We start from the raw sequence: 22,763 nt of genomic DNA, 5'->3' as shown, positions 1-22,763 counted from the left end.
TCTTGAGGATGTGAAAGGGTTTTAGGGTCCCTTCAAAACCTATTTTTACCATAATCTAAAACCTACCTTAGCCAAGGATTTTAGTGGACTACTAATTTGCTCGATCATCCATCGCCCGACTTGACAACAAGAGTTACTTACCAAACAACCATGAGATGACTCAATTTTACTTATATAATTTTACAATTTAATCACTTTCATTTATGACTTTCCTTTGTTCTTACATGGATGTTTTCTCCTCACACCCATTTGGCTTTGCGCTTCTATTCTTAGGGTGCATCCTAGGAGATCCTGTGATCATATACAAATCAGGTATCAGATTGAGTATTTTGAATTTAATGTTATATTTATGGCATCTCGAGCTGATATTATCTTAGAGGCATATTGCCAACACTTCTGTATAAGTTAGGTTGGTTAATTTGTTCAAAATATTTTAATGATTGCTTATAAAGCATTTCATGGACAAAATATGCCAATGGGAAGTACTTACGAAATATTTACATTGATAAAAAAGACAACCTATGATTTTACCTTACAATATAACCGACAAACATGTTCATCCAAATGATGTTCAGTAATTGTATAACAAGTCCATCATCAAACAATTCATGGTAACATAGTAAGACCACTGTTTGCAAAATCATTATTAGCAACGAGCAATGTACCAAGAAACAAATGATTGCATAACCTGTAATTGAATGTTGCGCTACCTAGAGCGGACTTGAGATCACTAGCCATGATGCAGGTGAAATGCTAACTATAAATGTTGGAAATGAAATCGATAGTATCAAAGTATTTACTAGACTCACTATAATTGCAGAGCTTCCCCAACAATTTTGATTGTTAATGCAGACTCGACTTGTTGCCATGAGATGGAATTTCATAGAGTATAAATAAACTTGAACAAAAAAAAAAGGTACTCGCATCTTGGTGAGAGCATAAATAAGCAACCCGTAAACGTACTCTCGGTTACAAGAAAGAGACCGAGATGGCAGGTGCAAGCCAACTATTGGTCCAAGGAATAAATAATTTCCAACCAAATAAAATAACAACTCCATTGATTTGAATTTTAAAAGAATAATGAGTCCGATAAAAGATGCCAATCGCTCAAATAATGAGCTAATATTAAAGATATTCATAAATGTTATCCTTCCTTATGATTTTAAAATAGATTGGCATCATGCAATTTGTGCTACCTTGATTTGTATGCCTATATATACATATATACATATATGTGCATAAATTTAATCACGCAATTATTTTTTATCATTATATTGGTTTATGCACACACACATAGGTGCAAGTACAAATGTTAAGATAACATGGTGTCAATATATGGAAATATAATCAGGAGGCTACACAATGATCTTAGATAAGGTAATAATTTTATATTATTTAAATGTTTAATCTTTTCTTGTATTATGAACTAACTGGGTAGCTCATGGTTGTCCAATGTATACACTTTCTTGCCTAGTCATTAAATCCTTAATCAAGACGATTAGAATGCATACTTGATGGTCTGTCAATAGACTTTTGGTGCCCCAATCTTTAGCTCCCATTTAGCAATACTTCCCCCCTTCATCTTCTCTTGCATCCAAGAAGATTTTTCCCATGATAATAACATACTCCTCAATCAAGATAACTATAACCAAAAGTTATTTCATAGTCATCACAATGGCTAAGCACCATTTCCACTAAACAACTAACTTTTAAATTTTTTTGCAAAATAATAAATATTCGTTTTCAGTTAAAATTGTAACAAACAACTAACAAGTCATCTTTGCATGAATCGAAATGAACAATCATAATTTCCATTTCACATGATCATAAAATTGAACTGATTTAATTATCCAACATTCACATGAAATATATAACTATAACGACTATATGATTATTTTAAATGGGCAAAAATTTGGGATGCAACAAAGTTGCCAAGCACTCGGGTTGATAGAATTCAATGAAAGCGCCCCTTGTTTCCCAGTGAAAAATCTTGGAGAAGCCAAAACAAGCCTAGAATGTGTAAGTATTCCTTACCCACACTACAGAATGCATGCATTATGTGTAAACAAATACATGGTGCGTGGCACAAAAGCCTCTTATTTCATACAAAATCTAAAAAAATGGGTAACATAAGCTCAAGAGCAGAACAAGGATACACCGAACATCACACCAGACTTTTGTGATCTCCCTACAGTGCTGAAGACGAGCTGTGGACAAATGGTTTTTACCACTTTCTTTCCTTCTATTATGCGATGTTTCCGAAAATGACATAAATGGAAGCCACATAACGCCACATGGCTGGCTGACATGCCCAAGAAAAAAAATCAAGCAACCATGCAATTGTGACGCCATTTGCAGAGCTGGAAACCTCGAATAGACCATCTCCATAAACCTGTAAATACTGAACGCTGTCACTTCGATTGTCCCTTCTTCTCTTGCGTTGGAACTTGTAAAAGTCCTGGTCTGGCCAGCTTCAATTATCACTTCATCTCTTGCATTGGAACCTGTAAAATGCTGGCCAGAAGAGATGTGCCAGCATGCATATTGGGAAGCCTGGAGATAACAATCGAGCATCTTTTGCTTGGGAAAAACAAGAAAGTTTGGAAATCAACTTTGTAGAAAGAAACACAAACACACTGATTGGTCAGGCACGAGTAGATAAATCACTAGTTATGTCCTAGTCCTAGGCCAGAGTTCTCTGCCACAACAGGAACTAATAAGGTTTTACTTATTTAAGTACTCGATGTAACAGCTTAGTTCAATTCCATTAATAGATTTGGTATCAATGTTACATATACATATAACTAATTTGAGTAGGAATACCCGACTAGGCATGGTAATAATTCCAATACTTGTACTCACTATATTTTCATGGAAGAGGGAAATCAACAATGAAACTCGAAGTTGAACAATAAAGGTGCGATCGAAGTTGAACAATAAAGGTGATTATCGCATGTTGCTCTTTGTTATGCTGTTGCTTTCTCTCCCTGTTAGGATTAGGGTAAATCTCTCACCACCCGAAGTGGAGTTTTTCTTAACTTTATTATTCTTGTGAATATAAATTTTGTAGGGTGGAGTTTTTCTTAACTTTATTATTCTTGTGAATATAAATTTCGTTTATCAAATATTTTGCTCCTTAATAGAACAGCTTTACTGTGAAGGTATTTGCATTTTGCATATGAAGAACTTGTTTCCTAATTGATTCCATAAGAGATAGCAGAAGCTATATACACTGGAAAATCAGATTCAGCTGAGGCATTCATTGCTATCACTAACTCTGTCATTTTCTTAAATTTTCTTCTGTTGCATATAATTCATGGCAAGGACAATCAGGCATGAGACTGCAGAATGCAGCCCCCACTCACAGCCCACAACTGGAATCAACGAAATTGAACAGTACACCAGAAACATGGAACCAAACTGTAGAATTCGGCTTCAAATAGCATATCAAGAAAAGTTACAAGAAAAATGCAATTTCAGCTGTATCATGTACTCGTCGTAAAGAACAACCCGGAAAGCAGCTTTTATATTTGGGCTTTGATTACATTCATTCAATTAGTGCAATTCCTAAATAATGAATCCAATGCTGATGATGTTCTGCCAATTCAATTTACTTGTACATTTGTAGGAGAGATATTGCTGAATTGAATGAGCTTTAGATCTTCCAGGCCATTATTCATATTGAACATCAAATTTTTTCATTGCCTGGTGCTTAAAAGGACGCAAGAATCAACTTATATGTGGAAAAAGAATTGAGATCGCCATCCATATGTTGCCAATATGTTATCCAGCGTATTGGGTAGTCTTCCATATCCAACAGGAAGGTTGGCATCATCTAAAGACCTATGAAGCAGCTACCTTGACAACAGGAATCTGCACCCAGGTACTACGTGAAAGTACACCAAATTGGAAATTACTTTTTCAAAAAATGAAAGGTTAATAGACTTAAAAGACTTCTTGAAATGAAACTCACTTTACGAGCAGAATGGCATCATTTATCAACCATAAGAGATGTCTGCGCGGCATTGATATTGGATGAATTTTGGGCAGAGGCAGGGTGAATTAGGGCTTCAAACTGTTGAAAAACCATTAAAGAATGTTAAACACATACCCAATACGTTGTATTTTGAAATATGAAAAATATCATACAATTAAATTGGTAAAGCTTGGGATCAAAACGCAATACTGTTGGTGACCGAATTTAAATTTTGGATTTTCCATGTCCAATAATAAATCAATTGCAATCTTTATTGACAGATGCTTAAACCCAATTAACAGTAGCCAGAACAAACTAAATTAGCTTCATCAAATCGAAATACAGTTTAGTAAAAGAATAAAAAAATTTAAAGTTAAAATGAAAGAGTGACTTGTATTTGGTGTAATAAAGTTATTTATTTATGTTGAAAGTGATAATTGTATTGATAGCCAAAATTAAAAAATTTTGATGTTACAAATGTATTAACAAAAAACTTTCAATCGTTCATTTCCTTATTTATAATTTCCAATATAAAGTACAGGAGACTCAACAATACTTACAGCCAAGTCAAAACATGAAAAATAGAAGAATACATTGTATGGAATTTTGTAAATGTGAGCAGTCAGAAAGTTAGCATAAATGCTCACGTTATATATAGACCTTGTGGCAATCCAGTGGTAACAAGTAATTGCAATATTCTGATTGTGTAAACAGAAGCCTATCAATCCTTCACTTTCTTATTCCTGGTATCAAATACACTAGTATTAAGTACAAGAGAATCTTTTAGCCTACTCAACTCTAATTCCCTAAGTTGAGGAAAAGGATACGGAGTGTATGGAATTTTGCAAATGTTAGCAGTTGGAAAGATGCATAAGTGCTTATACGTCATGTGCAGAGCTTGTGGCAATTCCTTCCAACAAACTCCATCTTAACATGCATTAATCACTCTTAAATTATTGAATTTTTTCTTATGTTATCACTTGTCATCATGACTGACTTCCTTTCCGAAAACCATGATTGGGTCTTACTCATTGCCTCCAAGGCCTTGTGGAGTGTTAATTATGAGTTGTTATTCTATAGCACACAAGTGGAATGCCAACACATCAAGGAGTCATTTCTTAAGTGAATACCTTCAGCGTCATTCTTAATGCTGTCATATCTTATAGCAGTGACATTTGGTGGCCTAACAAGATGGTCTTCGTGCATCTTGGAGGTGGTTTTGATATCCTTTGGGCGGACTACTTATTCAGATGGCTGTTGCAGGAAGATGGTGCAATGATAAACATCTATTTCTACTCCCAGCTTCAGACAGGTAGACTGATTTGGGATCCAGGAGTTTACATGATTGGTGCTCTTCTTTTCATGGATCGTAATGAGTGGGTTCACAACTTGAGGCCTAGTGTTGTTATCTTCAGAATAATGCAACAGAATGGTGAAGTGTTTTTTTTCAGAGTGACTCAAAATCTGGGGATCTTATGGGTGAATGAGTAGCATCCTAATATTTGGCTTCATAGGGTGGATTGTATCGATTTAAGTTATTCCAGATTGAGAGATAGAGCAACTTAAAAATTGATATGGGACCCTGGTATTGGTTTACAGATTCATGATTGCTTGAGGACAAGGAATCTCAAGGACGGAGCACTGTAATTTCCCCTTTTCATAAGAATATATAACAGCCAACTTCATAAAATATTAAAAATGATTTTATTGGTGCTTAATGCAAATTACTAAATGTCATTTTTAATATTAAAAGACGATTGAAAGGTGAAAAGAGAGAAAGAAGAAAAAAAAAACAGAAAAGGGCAATGTGAAGAGTCACCAGGTAGTGCTTAAAATAAGAAAGAGGAGATCATTTCAGCAGGCTTGAATATGTTTTGATTTCTTCACTCGAAGAATTTAGAAGCTCAGCTTTCAACCAGTGTGATGACAGAAATTCTCGAACTTTGAGGTAGTGGAAATAAACTCATTTTCTACTGGAGATGCCACAAAAGTATCTCAGTTGTGCTTAAAATCTTTATTTCATATTATCCAGTCCGACTATTGCTTTCTGTGTTTACAAATAGATTTGGTTATCATACTTCTGATGATTGAAATGCAATAACATTTTTGAGACTAAATTTTTATCTGAATATTTTGGTATTTATGCTGGAACACAACAAGAACACATGGAGATGTTTGGATGATAAATAATGGCATCATCTCTATAATCCAAGGTTGCATGGGTACTCATACCCACACCCCTGGTACTCGTACCCAAGTACCGGGTACACGTATCCCACGTACCGGGTACTCGGTGGAGAGCATCATAGCTAAGGACCTTGATTAAGATTCTGATTTTTTTTTTTGGTTTTTTATTTTTGTATTAGCTTGTTGTTTATCAAACTTAATTCAATACCAAATCAGTTTGAAACTTTGATACTCATTAACAATAAACTTTATCACTGTTCAAGTAATAAGTTTATCATTTACAATATGTCATTGTCATATGATTTAGGATCTTCTCGTTCATGTTTAAAGTCTGCCTTCTTTGTTATGCATCTAAGCATTTATCATGTATTATTATCTCAAACATATAGCAAATCTGAAACTGAAAACAATACATTACAGTTGCAAACTTTATCACTGTTCTTATTTTGAAAAACCATTGTCATGACTCATAATTTCAGATTTTTTATAAATATAAAAGTATAATTTTTAAATAAGTTTGACATACCCAAGTACCTTCGTCCCCTATTTTGAAAAATACTTTAAACATTAAACATTCAGCAATAGCATATATAAATATATATAATAATTTGACTTATGGCTCATATTTTCAAATTTCTTGTTTTGAATGCTCAATGTCATGACTCATGACATATATTTTGATTTTTATATTTTCTATAAAATATTAATTATATAGAAAAAATTAGGCATACACATGTACCCCCGTCCCCTATTTTGAAAAATATGCGTACCCGTACCCGTTCCCGTTCCCATACCCACGTACCTGTGCAACCTTGATATAATCATTTGATGGAGTCTCATTATTTAGTTTCTTCTCAATTTTTGGGGATAAAACATGCCAAGGAGTGATGCCATGTTATGTATGCAGGCATATAGTATTTCTGATTGATGGCCATATCAACAAGAAGTACATATCCCAATCACTAAATTATAGTGGATATAGGTACATATGAGTAACTTGTCGAATTAATTGTACTGGGTAATGCTGTTGTCCAGCAAATTGGATAGTTAGACGGTTACCGGTATAGGCACGGTTGTGTCGTTTCATTGACACCGTGTAGGATATTATAAATGTGGCTTGCACTTATATATTTGGCATCATTGTATTGAACATTATTGTTATGTATGAAAGCATTTGATGAGTGAATAATATTTTACATTGTTAAGTTATATGTTTCTTTCCTATTCACCTACGGGTTGAACAAATGCATCATCCTATGTTCAACATTAGTTATTTACATTTCCACTCTAATAAATGGGAGGTCTAGGAGGTAAGTAATATTGTGAAGTAATTCTAATATGTGAAGATTATCCCATGGGGTTGGGATCTCAAGTCAAAGATATAGTGTGGAGCAGCTTCTTACCTAAAATGTAATCAATGATATTCTCCGACCTTTAGAATGAATAATAATCATTCTCTTATGATTATAATAGATAGTATGGAATCTTGCCTCAAAAACATGGCATGTTATGTGATATCAATTTTATTTGTGTATATTGCATCATTATGAGGCATATTTTTGTTAGTGGATGCACAGAACATAAATATTTACAATGGCTGGGTATGTTACACAAATGGATCAGTCGAATGCAGCTTCTGCTAGAAATGTGGAGTGAAGGAATGGAGTAGGTCCATATGCTAACAAGTGCCACAATACTTTTCCTTATCACACATTTTGAAGAATTACCTAAACTTTCATTGTCTAAAGTAAGTATGACATCCCAGTTTGTTGTACCCAGTAGAGCCAACCTACTATAACTTTTACCACTGATAGGTTCTATCAATTTGTCCTAATTCCTAGTCAGTTCTGTGATTTTCACTTCACGAATTTCAACTTTAGGCATCCCTTCTAATGTTTCTGTAATATCTACCTTTTCTTATTAATAAATATCTAGATCGTATTTTATCAAAAACACGAGGGCTGGCATACTGCTTAGAGCAAGAAATCAACTGATACACTCTCACATCCAATCCTTGTAACAGAAGCATTTAGTTGAAACCTCCATATACCATATAACATTGTACAGCTTAAGAACATGACATTGCAAACTTATCAGTATTTGGATTCAAAGAAACCATGGATAAATGAAAATTTGTTATTGACAGCACTTATCCAGTAGAAAAATTGATCAGCAGACTTTCCTATCATGACATTGCCAAAAAATGTTACATGCTGTGTAGCTACCTGGCTTTCCTTCAAGTTCAGTTCCTGCCACTCAGAAGATGGCATCGAACCTCTTACTATTCCAGCCCCTGCATAGAGATATAAGCATGTACCCTGTAGTGCACAAGACAATATTAAAATCTACAGTTTTACAGCTTAAGCGAAAATTGTCAAGTCAACCAATCCCAAATATTACAGAAATGAAACAAAGAAAACCGGTCTTAATGTGTTCTACTAAGAGTGTTCCACATGCAACCTAGTATTGGATGGAATAGATTGGTTACAGAACGATTATTGTGCTTCCTTAAGACCAGACTAATCCACTATCAAATCCAAACCCAAGTCAAAAATCAGACAAACCCATGTAAAATATGAACAAACACATTCTGCAATAACAGACAGAAATTAATCTTTTACTGGCTAAATAGAGAACACAAGCATCTAAAAGAAATGTTTTATCCAAAAAATGGAAGCTTGTGTCAGTATTGTGTCTGGTACCAACATAAGTTACATAGAAAGGCAAACTGGATTCATGGACACCTAACAATGGCAAATTCAATCTTATACAGATGAATATTATCATAATGAGGAACTATAACCATAAAAGATTAGAGAGACTTACTGCTGTACTAAAACAAAAGTATTCTCAAAGATCATCATTATATCAAATGGATGAACAACAATAAATATCCAATTCACGGTGAATTTATTTGAAAGATATGAGATAAGCGTGCTTGGTCTTCTGGAGTTCAAGGTACTTTTCCAGCACAAACAACGAGGCCTTAGTTTGCTAACCGTTTCTTACAATTCATGGATATCACTATCCATCAGCCCAACAACAATAGTAGCACGGGATTCAAAGACTAACAAGTAATCTGCACATAAACTTAGAGCCACGATGAATAAAGTGACATCAATATAAAGTATGACACTTGGTCTTCAAATTCTGTTCAATCCATAAAAATTAATAAAAAATGTTCAACGATAGCTTCAATCATATAAACATACCATAAATCCTCCTGTAGTTTATGTGGTCAATGCAGAACAATTCCCCACTCCATGGTACTTCCAAATAATAATTATTTTATATGAAAACTTATTTTTAAAGTAAAATGGTTAATGACGACTAAAATGTTTCAAAGAAAGGAGCTTTAAAACATATACAGTCCTAAGAAAATAATAAAATAACTAGTTAAATGGACCTAAACATAGACCCTCATCAATTATGTAAAAATAGAACACAAAAAATAACTACAAAAATTAGCTATTGCTAAAATTAATAAACTAAAGTACGGATAAAATTTGTGATTTTGGAGCAACTCCTCGATTTGAAACTTGGTAGATCCTTTGAAGAAATTCTTGGTTCAACCTTTTATTTGCAAAAAGACACTACAAAATTTGTACCAGCAAAGAAATAAATTGAAAGGGGCAGCAATTAGGAGCTATATTAAGAGAATAATTATTAGGAATCAAGTATTAGTAGTTGTAGATAGTTACATTTTCTTGGCAACCATCACATGTTTTAGATAAGCTTCTCGTAGTCAAGTACATTAATTTGGTCTTGCTAGACATATCCCAGTTTACATTTTCCACAAGCAATACTCTGAATGAATGAAGTAATGATTGGTATCAGGCAATCTCTATTTTCTTTGCAATAGATAGTATTATCATATTATTGTAAACATTTGAATTTTTGCCATTACTTGAGTCATCTTTTAATAAGGTTAGTATTGATCTCTAAAGATAATCATACAAATGAGATGACTAGTTGAGAAACACATAACTCCAACCAGAAAAGAGCAAATGACATCACAAAGGATCTTGCATATCTTTTTGATATACCTATTAAAAAGTACATTTGTGTAGAAGCCGAAATGAAAGAGGTACACAAAAAAACTCAGAACAACTTAGTGATGACCATCTTCTTTGAATCCTCACAACACTCCCTAAGTTTCTAAGAAAATGAGATCATGGAGTGGAGTAATAGATTAGATGATTTCTAAGGTTGGTTAAACAAAGAGTGTAAATATGACGATTCTGATAGGTAGCCAAAGAGATCCCCTTGGAAAAAATTCAAAGTTGAATCCCGACTTGAAGTACAAGCTGGGAAATGGATAAAGTTTTCTGCCATAGATAGGGTGAAGACATCAAAACATTCAACTTGCCATGAACAATCATGAATAGGATCAATAGTGGAGTCAACTAGACATCTTCCTTTACTAGAAGAAGCATGCATCAACATCGCAAAGTAGGGTCAGTACAAGAAATTTCTTTAGACATGATACATAAAAGATATTGTGGATGTAACTTCCCTCCAACAACTCCAGTTCATAGACAACTTTGCCTATGTGTCGTGTTACATAGAATGAACTGTAACAATGCAGTCTCAACTTTTGTTTGCCTCCTACCTTCAAGGATGACTATTTGTACGGCTGGAGTCAAAAATATACCATATCACCTACCTCAAAACTTCTTTCAATTTGATGCTAGTCGATACATATCTTTTGTTGATTATGTGCCCGTTAGAGATTTTCCTTCCCACCTTGAAATGTCTTTTCCTTCCTGTAGCCAGTCCTTTGTCCTTGGTGCACGATTGTCGCCCAAAACCATGTCCACAAGTGAGGGAGATTCATATTTGTAAAGTGCTTTGAAAGGCATCGTCCCAATAGACATGTGGTAAGTGGTGTTGTAGTAGTACTCCCCTAGATGCAAAATTTGACCCATGCCCATTGTTGTGCTGAAACATAGTTCAAGAGCTACCCCTCCAACCACTTTTTCACAATTTCTATTTGCCTGCCAGTCTAGGGGTGATAGCTAGTACTTGGAAACAACTTGGTCCCTGCCAATCAAAATAATTTTTCCTAGGAGGTGCTGAGAAAACGATTTTCCCTATTGCACACTAAGGTTTGTGGCAACCTGTGCAGGCAAAAAACCTCCCTAAAAAATAAGTTTGTCACTTGTGCTACCTAGAACTCGGTGGGGATGGAAAAGAAATGTATGTACTGTTGATCTCTAAGCCATGTTTCCTTTTAGTGTTAAACACTTAGTTATTTCTTAGGCAGAGTTCATTGGTCATCACTGCGACCGAGCCATCCAATAAAGGCTGAGCAATGTATGATAGACTTGTTCACATGTCAGTTTGAGAAGAGCAAGTCTTCGGTTGCTGAGTACTCCAGTTTGGACCGAGTGATAGTGTATGCCAAGCGTGTCAGAAGTTTGTAAAGGCCAAACAAAGAAGAGAAGGTTTATGTCGAGCATTCAAGAGCCAAGGGACATGTATATCAATATGGACCGAGCGTCAGGATATTCAAGTGCTGAGTAAACCAGTTTTGACATGTGTTTGTGATGGCACAAACACTTATGTAAACTATTTTTGGCTGACTTCTATAGTTAATTTACGGATTGTAGAGATAGCTAAGAAGGTAATTATGCGTTTTGTTAGAGATCATTGATCCCTATGTGAGGTGATCAACCAATCAGAAAAATGGTTGGACTAAACGACAAAAGGGACGAATCTAGATAGTTGATCTTGATCTAGAAGGTTCATCAATTGTTTACTTAAGGAGGGAACCAAACCCTAAATCATCATGATGCGAGCAGAGACAAAGTGATAGTGAAGGACGCTATGTTTGTTGCAGAGAGATCAGAAAAAGCAGCCGAACAGAGTAGTGAAGGGCAAAAAAATATATATCTAATAAAGAGATCAAATCAAGATTGGAAAGAGAAGATCCATAACCTAGCAACAAAGTGTTAACTGAAGGATCAAGTATTGAGACATTCTAACTAGTTTATCAGGGTAAATCTCTTAACAGAGTAGTCCTAATAGGCCTATTTAAATCTCCTAACAGAGTGCTTACTTAGTTGTAACTTTAAATCCTTTAATCAAGGTAGACCAAATAAGTCTTGTAAGCTCCTAATAGGGCAGACCCCTCATAGGGTAGATCACTAGAAGTGATCAAACATTGCAGCCTTAACAAGCACACTTTATTGCAGCTGTAGTGAAGATTTGTGGGTGCCATCCCCACAACAATTTTACCTTCATCTTGGAGGGTTTTTTGGGTAACCAAATTTCTTGTGTTATGTGTGTACATTTACTTTCATGTTTATAGATGCGATGCATACTTAGATCCATTGCAACATAACAATTATATAATTAGTGATCTAGATATGAGATAGGTAAATGGTAAATGCATTTGATTTGTTAGAAGAAGTTAAAAGTTTTGTACATCCTGATTCACCCCTCCTCTCAGTATCTCACTTCCCAATGAGATGTCCAACAAATGGTATCAAAGCTTTGTTCTCTTAGAAGAAGTCTAACAACTTGAGAGTTAAGATCTTGGAGATGGAGGCTTACAAGTTGGGAAAGATCATTGAGAATCAAGTGCTTGACATCCAGATCATACTACAGCAGCTTGAAGTAGCAAGAGAGGAATTAAAGAAATCCTTAAAGAAAAGGAAAGAGTTGGCTATTTAGCAAAATGATACATTTTATGAAGAAGAGGACACTAAAGGCCTATTTGATAATGGCAATTCTAGTGAAAGTGATGCAACTATAACAAACCTATTAGAGAAGACCAACATACTGAATGAAGAAGTCAGAGGATTGAAGAGAGAAAGTGAAATCCAATTAGTAAGGTTATGTGAAGTGATTGAACAAAAAAGGAAAGCTGAGGAAGACAAAGTCATGGCAGAAGAAGACAAGAGACAAATGACTACCAAACTTGATGAAAGAACATTTGATGTGCGGAAACTCACAAACATTCAGCTAGACATGATGAATCAACTTCTACTTGCAAATCAAGAACTGAATAGGAAGGATATGGAGATTGCAAATCTGAGATCACAAAATGATCAACTGAGGAATGAGCTAAGATCTAAGAAGTAACTAGTGGAAAGGATGAACAAACCTAATGAAGCTATAAGGTACTTTGAAGAATAGATGAGATCACCAAGAACACCTAGTGACACCTTTGGACTAGGATATTTGAAGCATCTATCATCCACTGAAGAGGGAGAGTTAGAAAAAAGTGGAGAATAGAGTAATGCAAAGCCAAAGCACAATAAACCTACATGTCATCACTGTGGGAAACTTGAACATACAACCAATATTTGCAAAAGCAAGAATGGTAAGCAAATCCTAAGCCTAGATTTAATGGACACTATTTTACCTACAAGAAACAAGGACACCAAGCTCATGAATGCAGGTCAAAAGCTAGCAATACGCAAGTTGCACCTAGATTTGAAGGTCATTGCTATAATTGTCAGAAATATGGACATAGAGCTCAAGAGTGCAGATTCAAAACCAAATCCAATTGGACAACCAAGAAGCAAGGGAATGCATCCAAACAATGTAACTCCTACAACTAAGATTATAACACATGGTATAGTTGTCACTATTGTAATGGTCACAATGCAAAAAATTGCATTAAGACACATTTATGAGGCAAATACAAGAGTTGGTTGAATGAAAGCTTAGTTTGCTTTAGTTGTCACAAGATTGGACATATAAGTAAGAACCGTAGGACCCGAGCACCAACACTAAGTAATGAACGCATCAAAGGAAAAATAAAAGTTGATGTTGAACAAACAAAGAATGAGATGAATCAAACTTGGAGAAAGAAGGTAGAAGCTAGAAGTATTGGAACCAATGAAGTTGAGGTCATGCAATCTAGTAGATCAGGTGATCACACCCCCTCATAAGATGTGTTAAAGTCCATATCTACATGAATCAAGATGTACTAGGACAGACTTAAGGAAAGAATTGGGCAAAAGAAATCATATGCATAATAGATGCCGAGTATTAGTATTAGTGTCTATAGTGACCGAGTATCACTATATCGACCAAGCTTCTATACAGATCAAGTTGGAAACTGAACCAAGCATGGAAATGACAATGGTGATTGAGTGATCGTCTTAATGGAGCTCAAATTTGTTGCCTCCATTTATGAAGTAATGATAGAATATTGATGAAGTCTTGTCACTTATAAGAGTGATGGAAAGATGAAAATAGTAAGATGAAGATGTAGAGGGTCTACCACATGCATTTCAGATGTCTAGATTGTGATCATTTTAATGATGAATTATTAAAAATTGGTGAACTTGTATCTCTGATTGCTAGAAAATGGGCGAGCTGCTCCTGCTCTAATTGCAGAGATGAATTCAGAAAATAGCATACATGCCAATGTTTTTCTAATATACGTAGATCATCCATCATTACTCAATACTTCTTTGGCTCATCCCCATGTTAATACCACTATATTGATCGTGGTTGAGTTAGATAAGCTTTTAGAATTTCATGATGGATTTGCTCATTTCTGATAGAGGGATTTCAGATTGAAAGTTTGTCATCCTGTACCGACCACAGACATCTATGTTCGAAAAGTAACAAGCCTATCAAACCATGGACCTAACTGCAACTTGAGCAAACAAATATATATCTTGATATGTGCGTTGAAGAAGTCCCATCATGTTCTAATCACTACGGACAGTTATAGGAAATTTGGAACAGAAAGATTGATGAGCTTTTGATATGAACGAGAAACTACAAAGATAAAAAATGTTATAAATAATCAATAATCAATTTGAGAGGCGTCTAAACATCTGAAAAATAAAGACTTTCATTTGACATATGGTAGTAATTGTATGGTTGAGGGCAGTATAAAGAAGAGCCAACTTGAATATTTGCACCAAACTTGGACTTAGTGGAAGGAAGATAGGGCAACGTGAAAGCCTTGACTGTGAGAGTCTTCCTCAAACAACAATTGCTCCAAAAACAACATTGATGATAAGATTTGATGCAACGATATCTTTGGTAAAGTATTCATGGATCAAAAACACCCACAAAGGCATAGGACTAATAGATGAAGCTGCCACCGCGAAGGAAGTGAGATATTGGCGGTTATAAAAAATGCTTGGAGAAAATCCTTGCGAGCACAGTAATAAGTCTTTCAGAAGCGGTGACTATCTAACGCGATTCTAGCATGGAACAATAGGCGCGAATATGAAGGAGCGAGACCTGTGCGAAGGCCGAAGTTCCTTGTCAAACTGAAGATCCACATCACCATAGATGGCAGTAATGTAGATGGCTTCAAAATATTATGGATACCTTCGGCGATAGGAGACACCAACGAATATTAATACTACAGTATCGATCTCGGCATCTCTGCAATACAGTATATGGCTTCGGGAGCAGTTTGGCACTCCGCTTCAGAGATAAATTAATAAGTCTCACCGTTTATGAGAAATTAGAAATGCTATAAACATTCGATTAAAAGAAAATTAAATAATCTCCACTATGTTATAATAGTATCGAAGGAATCCTTTTATGTTGGTAATCAAAAACATTTGAATAAATTTGTTATGAAGAAACATGACCCTTTGAAAAGTCACTCTATGAGATATAAATAGGAGTAAGAAATATATTCCAAAGGGGCAGACATATTGGAACATTTTTATATTCTCTCAAAAGGAGTATTTTACATTTTATTATTGTATGGAGGAATGAGGGGTCTATTATGATTTTATAATATAAAGTCCATTATTTTATTTTTAAAATAAAATAAAATGCCTTCTGTTTAATTTCTAAATGGTGTGGAGATTTAAACTGCAGGCGAATCGTCCTTCATAATTATATTTTAGAATTCTGTATATGATTTTGATATCAGATAAGTGGACATGGTCAATTAGCATTTTAGATTTGATCATCACAGGTGTTGTGAAATATTAAATTGTTTACGTACTTCTGTCCAGTTTGTCTCCTTCTCAGCGGAGTTAAAATTCACTCTGGACTAATTTAAGATTGCATTATAATTGGTTTGTCGCATTTGTATTATTAAAATTGTTAGCAGTATAAGTGCATTGAACATTATGAAGTTGTATGTAAAAGTTCACTGAGGTTGACTCTATCGCCCAGATGAGCAAAGGCACTGGTCTTTTATTTGAAGTCAGAAAATGTACATATTCCTTCTACAAGCATCAATTCCATTATTTACAAAATTCACACAAAACATTCAATTATCAAATATTCAGCATCCAGTTTCAGTTTCATCAAGTTCAAGGACCTTGCCAGTCAAAGAACTCCAAAGTTTAAATTCGCTATATAAAAAGCTTGAACTAGGTAATCAGTATTCAAGGTGAAGGTCTACCCGCCTGGGTGTCGCGAAGCCCAAAGTGCAGGGGAATCTAAGTGATTTCCGTTCGTTGGCCAAAATTTGATTGAGAGATCCTATTGGAGAAGTGGCAGGCTCTTGGATTTCCAATCTACGGTTTTGGGAACCAACAGATTGGCGACTCTGCTAGGGAGAGTTGCTCGCAGTACATATTGCAAAGTTACCTAGGATTTCTAAGTTCGTAGATTAGTATCAGAAGTTGTATTAGTTTGTTTGGAAGTATACTTTGCTGGAAGTAAGAAATCGAAAGATAAATACATTCCTCGAAAGAAGTGGCGACTCTATTCAATAAAATTTCACTTGGTAACTTTGTCGAGGGAGAGGACTTAGAAGGAGATGATTTGATTATATAAAATGGACAATATGTACTATGATCAGGATGAGGATCTATGTTACACCATGGAGGAAGAATACATACACCCTCTAGATGCGCTTTTCAATTTGGAAAGATATAAAGGAGAGACATCGGCAAATTTGTTTGTATTGATGGTGGATATTTTTCGGGAAGTACCTTCAGATATCATGCCTTCACGCAATGAATTGATAAGAAATTTTTGTGAGTTGGGAATCTTGCCAAAAGATCCTGATTTGATGCTTCTCTTCCGAATATTAGATGAAAGTCCGAGTTATATATCTCCTTTGGATGCATATTTGAATTTAGAAAAGAAAGAGGATGAATCTGCAACAAAATTCTTCATGAGGATGTTTAATGCTTATCAAGAAATACCTTCAGAATACAGACCTCCATCATCTAATCTTCTCAACAGAATGCGGGAATTAGACCTCTTATATGATCATCAGTTTCTTAACTTTCTCAAACTTATGGATAATGAACTAGTTGCAAAGGAAAATGAATGTAAGATTGAAGTAACAAATGAGTCAAATGAAGTTTCAGATTCAAATGGAGATGAAAATTTTGAACATTTTGAAGGAAAATCAGCCCATGATGATGCTTATATGCCTATAGATGATAGTGAATGTGAAAATGATGAAGAGGATTCTCTTTGTGTGGAGGAGATTTCAGCCTTGTTAGATCTGGAATATCATAAGCATGTTGAGAAAAATGGCTAATTTTTTTTCTCGAATCACCATGGTGAGCAAGGTGATGAATCAGTGCATTCTAAAGTGATATTGGATGAAAGAAATGATCATTCTAAAGAATCACATAGTGAAGATGATATAGAATTGCATATGGCATATGAACATGAAGAAGTCTTAGGATATATAGCCGATGAAGATATCTATCTTACTAGTCAAGAAGATGATGATTCCCAGAAGGATGAAATTAGTACACTATTTGATGAAACATTTGCTGATTTAGATGAAAGTTCTCATGATAGTATGCTTGAATTCTCCATGTATCTAAACCCATTGTTTGAAGAGCAAGCAGAAAGGGATATGTCTGAGTTCACTATGTTTTCAAATCCATTGTTTGAGGAAGATTTTGAAATTGATGAAACTCATGAAGTATTTTCAGAAGATGAGACTTCTTTCAATTCATCCTATGAGCAGCAGGTACATCAAACATGTGAAGGTGAGGTGGAATCAGCCATGCATAATGGGGAGGATATGTTAAAGGATAGCGTTGAAAATTTTCCAAGTGTTATATTTGATGGGGTTCTTAATGAGGGAGAGGTAACATTTCTTGAATGCAAGTCATCTTCAAATTCGCTTTGTGAAGATAGGGCAGATTGTGTACAAGGAGATATCCAAACAAAAAGAGTTGATCTAGGCATTGGTACGACCAATCAAATGCATAAAGATCTTCCATTCAGTAAGGACTACAAGGCACTTAATGATTCCTTAAAGGCTAAAGATGACAAAGATGTCAAAGAATGCATTGGCGAAGTAGAAACAATATGTATTTATACGAATGATGGCATCATAATCAGCAATTTCAAAGTGTTACATGATCAAAACCAAGTGTTCGATAGAGGGAAGAATCAAGTTTCATTTATTTGGGGAGGCTAGTACCACCCAATTTTACCTTGCATTATGTTAAAGCATGGATGCTCGGTCTACTCTTCCAGAGATAGCTGAGATCTCGCTATGCCCACAAGGAGCATACGTCCCAAGAAAGAGCCACTGATGGAGCTCAAATTTGTTGCCTCCATTTATGAAGTAATGGTAGAATCTTGATGAAGCCTTGTAACTTATAAGAGTGATGGAAAGATGAAAATAGTAAGATGAAGATGTAGAGGGTCTACCACATGCATTTCAGATTTCTAGATTGTGATCATTTTAATGATGAATTATTAAAAATTGGTGAACTTGTATCTCTGATTGCCAGAAAATGGGCGAGCTGCTCCTGCTCTAATTGCAGAGATGAATTCAGAAAATAGTATACTTGCCAATGTTTTTCTAATGTACGAAGATCATCCATCATTACTCAATACTTCTTTGGCTCATCCCCCTGTTAATACCACTATATTGATCGTGGCTGAGTTAGATAAGCTTTTAGAATTTCATGATGGATTTGCTCATTTCTGATAGAGGGATTTCAGATTGAAAGTTTGTCATCCTGTACCGACCTCAGACATCTATGTTCATTTGGTGGAAAAGTAACAAGCCTGTCAAACCATGGACCTAACTGCAACATGAGCAAAAAATATATATCTTGATATGTACATTGAAGGAGTCCCATCATGTTCTAATCACTGCGGACAGTTATAGGAAACTTGGAACAGAAAGATTGATGAGCTTTTGATATGAATGGGAAACTACAAATATAACAAATGTTATAAATAATCAATAATCAATTTGAGAGGCATCTAAACATCTGAAAAATAAAGACTTTCATTTGACATATGGTAGTAATTGTATGGTTGAGGGTAGTATAAAGAAGAGCCAGCTTGGATATTTGCACCAAACTTGGACTTAGCAGAAGGAAGATAGGGCAACGTGAAAGCCTTGACTGTGAGAGTTGTCTTCAAACAGAAATTGCTCCCAAAACAGCGTTGATGGTAAGATTTGATGCAACGATATCTTTGGTAAAGGATTCATGGGTCAAAAACACCCGCAAAGGCATAGGACTAATACAAGAAGTTGCCACCGCGAAGGAAGTGAGATATCAGGGGCTATAAAAAATGCTTGACGAAAATCCTTGTGAGCACAGTAATAAGTCTTTCAGAAGCGGTGACTATCTAATGCGATTCTGGCATGGACCAGTAGGTGCGAATATGAAGGAGCGAGGCCTATGCAAAGGCCGAAGTTCCTTGTCAAACTGAAGATCCATGTCACCATAGATGGCAGTAATGTAGATGGCTTCAAAATATTATGGCTACCCTCGGCGATAGGAGACACCAACGAATATTAATACTATAGTATTGATCTCGGCATCTCTGCAATAGAGTATATGGCTTCAGGAGCAGTTTGGCACTCTGCTTCAGAGATAAATTAATAAGTCTCACAGTTTATGAGAAATTAGAAATGCTATAAACATTCGATTAAAAGAAAATTAAATAATCTCCACTATGTTATAAAAGTATCGAAGGAATTCTTTTATGTTGGTAATCAAAAACATTTGACTACATTTGTTATGAAGAAACGTGACCCTTTGAAAAGTCACTCTATGAGATATAAATAGGAGTAAGAAATATATTCCAAAGGGGCAGACATATCGGAACATTTTTATATTCTCTTAGAAGTAGTATTTTACATTTTATTATTGTATGGAGGAATAAGGGGTCTATTATGATTTTATAATATAAAGTACATTATTTTATTTTTAAAATAAAATAAAATGCCTTCTGTTTAATTTCTAAATGGCGTGGAGATTTAAATTGCAGGCAAATTGTCCTTCGTAATTATATTTTAGAATTTTGTATATGATTTTGATATCAGATAAGTGGACATGGTCAATTAGCATTTTAGATTTGATCATCATAGGTGTTGTGAAATATTAAATTGTTTCCGTACCTCTGTCCAGTTTGTCTCCTTCTCAGCGGAGTTAAAATTCACTCTGGACTAACTTAAGATTGCATTATAATTGGTCTGTCGCATTTGTATTATTAAAATTGTTTGCAGTATAAGTGCATTGAACATTATGTTGTATGTAAAAGTTCACTCAGGTTGACTCTATCGCCCAGATGAGTAAAGGCACTGGTCTTTTATTTGAAGTCAGAAAATGTACATATTCCTTCTACAAGCATCAATTCCATTATTTACAAAATTCATACAAAACATTCAATTATCAAATATTCAGCATCCAGTTTCAGTTTCATCGAGTTCAAGGACCTTGCCAGTCAAAGAACTCCAAAGTTTAAATTCGCTATATAAAAAGCTTGAACTAGGTAATCAGTATTCAAGGTGAAGGTCTACCCGCCTGGGTGTCGCGAAGCCCAAAGTGCAGGGGAATCTAAGCAATTTCTATTTGTTGGCCAAAATTTGATTGAGAGATCCTATCGGAGAAGTGACAGGCTCTTGGATTTCCAATTTGCGGTTTTGGGAACAGGTCTTAATCGAGCAATGAAAGATATGGTGTTGTGACCGAAGGACAGTTGTAATGCATACACCATAGTACGGACCATTTATTGCAAAGCTATTTCAATCGATTGGAGGTATATATCGAATTTTGAAGTTCATTTTCATTCACCAGGCGACTTAGAACTCATAGAGAGATTCAAGAACTATTGGAAAAGAGCAATTTGTGAGAAAGATTGTGTGAATTCTACAGCATGCCATCGACAAATTGCAAAGTGAAGTAAGGCTTGTGAACGAAATTGAGTTGTTTCGTGAAACTATTGAATTTGTTTTAAAACCCTAGGTCAAAAATGAAATTATTTGCATTTGGTATTGGCAAGGAAATGTTGAAAGATAGCAATGCACAAATTGTAAGGAATGATCAATGCCCCCCATCTAAATTTAGGGCATACCTTCTTGATATTGAGTTGGTTGGAGACGCATCAGGTGCTTTATCATCGATTCCTCCCAGAGTCATTATGGTGCATGACATTTGCTCATGCTACATGTGCAAGATAGGGGAGATTGGAGCCTATGAACTTAGAGATGCATATGACAAATTGTGTGAAAATGGAGTGTTGAAGGATGAGAATAAGGTTGTTGCCAAAAAAGGGCTTATTCATGCCCTAGCTTTCCCCAAAGTCTTTAAAGTTGAATAGATCAAAATCGGTTTAAGCAGGGTTCATGATATGAAATTATGGCTGGAAAGTGGGCTAGTGAAAATCAATAAGGTGATAATTCATTGTGTGACAGGGCATCCTACCCTAGATTGATTGAAGACCTTGCGTTGCTTAGCAAGAAATGTTATTGAAGAACAAACCAAGGCCAAGTGGAACGGCCGAGGCATGTCTATAGATGGCATCAAAGATCTCGTTATTGAATTTGCAGTACATGTAATTGCACATAAGTTCTATCAGTCTAGCCGACTAAATAGCGTGCCATGCATTGCAGTGGACTTAGGGCACAAAATTGTAAAGAAAGATCACAACTATGATCTTGTCAAGCTACAACTACAACACTTATCCGAAAATCTTGGAGCAATCATGAAAGCAAAGAATACATCGTGTAAGTTTGGATCAATCCTGATGTGCATATTTTTCTATGTGCAAAATTCATTTCCAACTATAGGAATTGTAGTATGGGATAAAACAAAACCAGTGATCGAGAAAATCAATTATTGTACTGAACAATTGGGAGAAAATTATGAGACAATTTTGGATGAGTATTTTGAGTAGTTTAAAGGAAAAATGAGGAACAAAATGAGAATTCCCCAGTTAGTTGTTGATCACTATTATGATGATATTTGTTTCATGGTGGACACTGACTACATATAAGCACAGGCTATGCTACCAAGGGTTGCATGGCTAAGGCCTATGCAATACGAGGTAAATGTAGATGAAACAACTGCAGCTGTGATAGCCTTGCTATTTGAATAGATTGACAAGAATGTAGAGCCATTTGGCACATATGAGACAATGAAAATAAAAATGATGATGCAAAACAAAGTGCCAAAGATGGACAGAAAGCGGAAGAAGATGATTGCTGATCTTGAGGGAAAACTTGGCAGAGGACTCTTGCAGATCATTGAAGGCAAAGGGGAAGATGAAGAATCTGATTTTGAAGGAGAATCAAAAGGAAAAGAATTAGTGGTTACTGAGCCTAAGGCAACAAAATAGAAGAAAGTTGTGATAGTAGATCCTAAGGTCAAGAAGGATTTGAAGAAAAATGTTATACCTCCTACCTCTGCACCTCAAAGAAGGATAACAA

General features: G+C 35.3%; 1 protein-coding gene across 8 annotated transcripts in view; it reads right to left on the bottom strand.

Moving 5' to 3' along the window:
• Positions 1 to 3,421: 3,421 nt before the first annotated feature.
• LOC149548160 (isochorismate synthase, chloroplastic-like) overlaps positions 3,422 to 22,763 on the bottom strand; it is a 208,020-nt gene continuing 188,678 nt past the window's right edge. For 4 of the 8 annotated variants that reach the window (XR_016353995.1, XR_016353996.1, XM_089792197.1 and 1 more), the window contains exons 13-15: positions 8,389 to 8,481; positions 3,974 to 4,075; positions 3,422 to 3,886 (exon numbers count right to left, since the gene is read on the bottom strand). Coding sequence is in view for 4 of the 8 variants with exons in the window: in XM_089792197.1 (XP_089648323.1) it covers positions 3,992 to 4,075; positions 8,389 to 8,481 (177 nt within the window). In the remaining 4 variants the exon portion in view is untranslated. Of the gene's footprint in view, positions 3,887 to 3,973; positions 4,076 to 8,388; positions 8,482 to 22,763 lie in introns of those variants that run through there. The other 4 variants (XR_016353997.1, XM_089792201.1, XM_089792200.1 and 1 more) reach the window with 3 other exon arrangements.

The sequence above is a fragment of the Cupressus sempervirens genome, chromosome 7 (assembly GCF_028749045.1).
Source record: "Cupressus sempervirens isolate cs-2001-9-10 chromosome 7, ASM2874904v1, whole genome shotgun sequence".
In the NCBI taxonomy this organism is placed as follows: domain Eukaryota; kingdom Viridiplantae; phylum Streptophyta; class Pinopsida; order Cupressales; family Cupressaceae; genus Cupressus; species Cupressus sempervirens.
This window is presented reverse-complemented; position numbering and strand designations above follow the sequence as displayed.